The sequence below is a fragment of the Drosophila biarmipes genome, chromosome X (assembly GCF_025231255.1).
Source record: "Drosophila biarmipes strain raj3 chromosome X, RU_DBia_V1.1, whole genome shotgun sequence".
In the NCBI taxonomy this organism is placed as follows: Eukaryota; Metazoa; Arthropoda; class Insecta; order Diptera; family Drosophilidae; genus Drosophila; species Drosophila biarmipes.
This window is the reverse complement of record NC_066611.1, coordinates 2728117-2729546: the sequence shown is the minus strand read 5'-3', so window position 1 is coordinate 2729546 and position 1430 is coordinate 2728117. Positions and strand designations below refer to the sequence as shown.

At 52.2% G+C, this 1430-nt stretch overlaps 1 protein-coding gene across 1 annotated transcript; it reads right to left on the bottom strand.

Annotated features, from left to right (window-relative positions):
- Nucleotides 1-525: 525 nt before the first annotated feature.
- Nucleotides 526-1188, bottom strand: LOC108035763 (cofilin/actin-depolymerizing factor homolog). The gene has a single exon (XM_044093285.2). It carries the CDS (start codon nt 1040-1042, stop codon nt 596-598), a length of 447 nt encoding a protein of 148 aa, XP_043949220.1. The 5' UTR covers nt 1043-1188; the 3' UTR covers nt 526-595.
- Between the last annotated feature and the right edge of the window lie 242 nt (nt 1189-1430).

Sequence of the window (1430 nt, the reverse complement as noted above, 5' to 3'; positions counted from 1 at the left end):
CGGGTTACGCCAGTCCAATTGAATTCAAATATTCACCAAATCAATAAACGCTGAGCACATTCAATCCAAATCCTGTTTGAAGTGTAGCAATTGAGGCTGGTGACGTGCTCCTCGTCAATTTGATTAATTCCCAGACTTCTGCCAAATGATACGGAAGGCCGCGGGCCCGGGAAGAGGGCGCATTTCAACTTGGTCGTGATTTATGGATGAGATAAAAAGTCTGAATGCCAAAACTTTGCCCTCGCAGCCGGCTGAGGCGAAAGTGTGTACATCTTTTTAGACGGGCCCAGATAATGAGCGGAGGAGGGAGCTGGGGACAAAACAAATTATACCTGATACCCGTGGCAAGCGTCAAGAGGCATCCATATGCCAAATGGGCTCATTAGATGCCGGGCGAAATCAAATTAAATCGGGGCCCTCGGCAATGAAAGACGAGCCCGGAACAAGGACGAGGAGGGACAGCCATGGTCGGACTCTGGGAGAGCTTAGAGGCGCCACCGAAAGAAAACCCGACACCAGAGGCAATTTAAATGGGGCTGGCTGGTTGAGCCGGGCTGTATTTCATGGGGGCGGAGAGGGAGTCGGAGGAGGTGGGCTATTCCCTGTCCAGCGAGCGCAGCTGCTCCTCGACGGCATTGCGGGAGGCCTCGTCCAGCTCGGTGGCCTGGATGCACTTCTGGACGCCGGCGAACTCCCGCTTGAGCACGGCGAACGTGCTGGAGTAGAGCATCTTGTCCTTGACCCTGGCCAGCGTGGGGCACCAGAGCATCAGGAAGAGCTTCTCCTTGAGGCAGGTGGAGGAGGTGCCCTGGCACTGGTGCTGGTACGCGTAGTCGTAGACGGCGAAGCGGCACTGGTTGGCGCCCGCCCGGCGCAGATCCTCCAGGAAGTCGTCGTAGCTCGCCTCCCGCACGCCCAGACACTCCACCTTGATCTCCAGCTCGTCCTGGATGACGAACACCGCGTAGCGATGCTGCTTCAGCTTGCGAATCTGCTCGAAGACGTGCCGGCACTCGCGGCTCAGATCGATTCCAGACGCCATTCCCGAGACGGTGGAGCAGCTATATCAATGGTTAGGTCAACAGTGTGTCTCCAGGGGCAAGAGCAGAGAGCCTCTCACCCAGCCTTGAAATTTGGAACTGGTATTTGTTCGAGATCCAAGTGGAAACTTGCCAAATGCTGCAAGCAGAGCCAACTGGACCTCGGATTTCACACAGAGAGAAACTGTATTCATTTTATGGGTATAAGAAAGTAAAAAATAACAAACATTTCAATTTGATCTCGATGCGAATGTACGTTTTTATCCAACGGTTGGCAGGGAAAATATCTAATTGAAGTTAAACAATACTGGACAAGTTAATCTCTTTGATACTTATCCACGAAATCCACTTCTTTTCCATAAAATATAGTTGTCCTTATGAGATACAGAT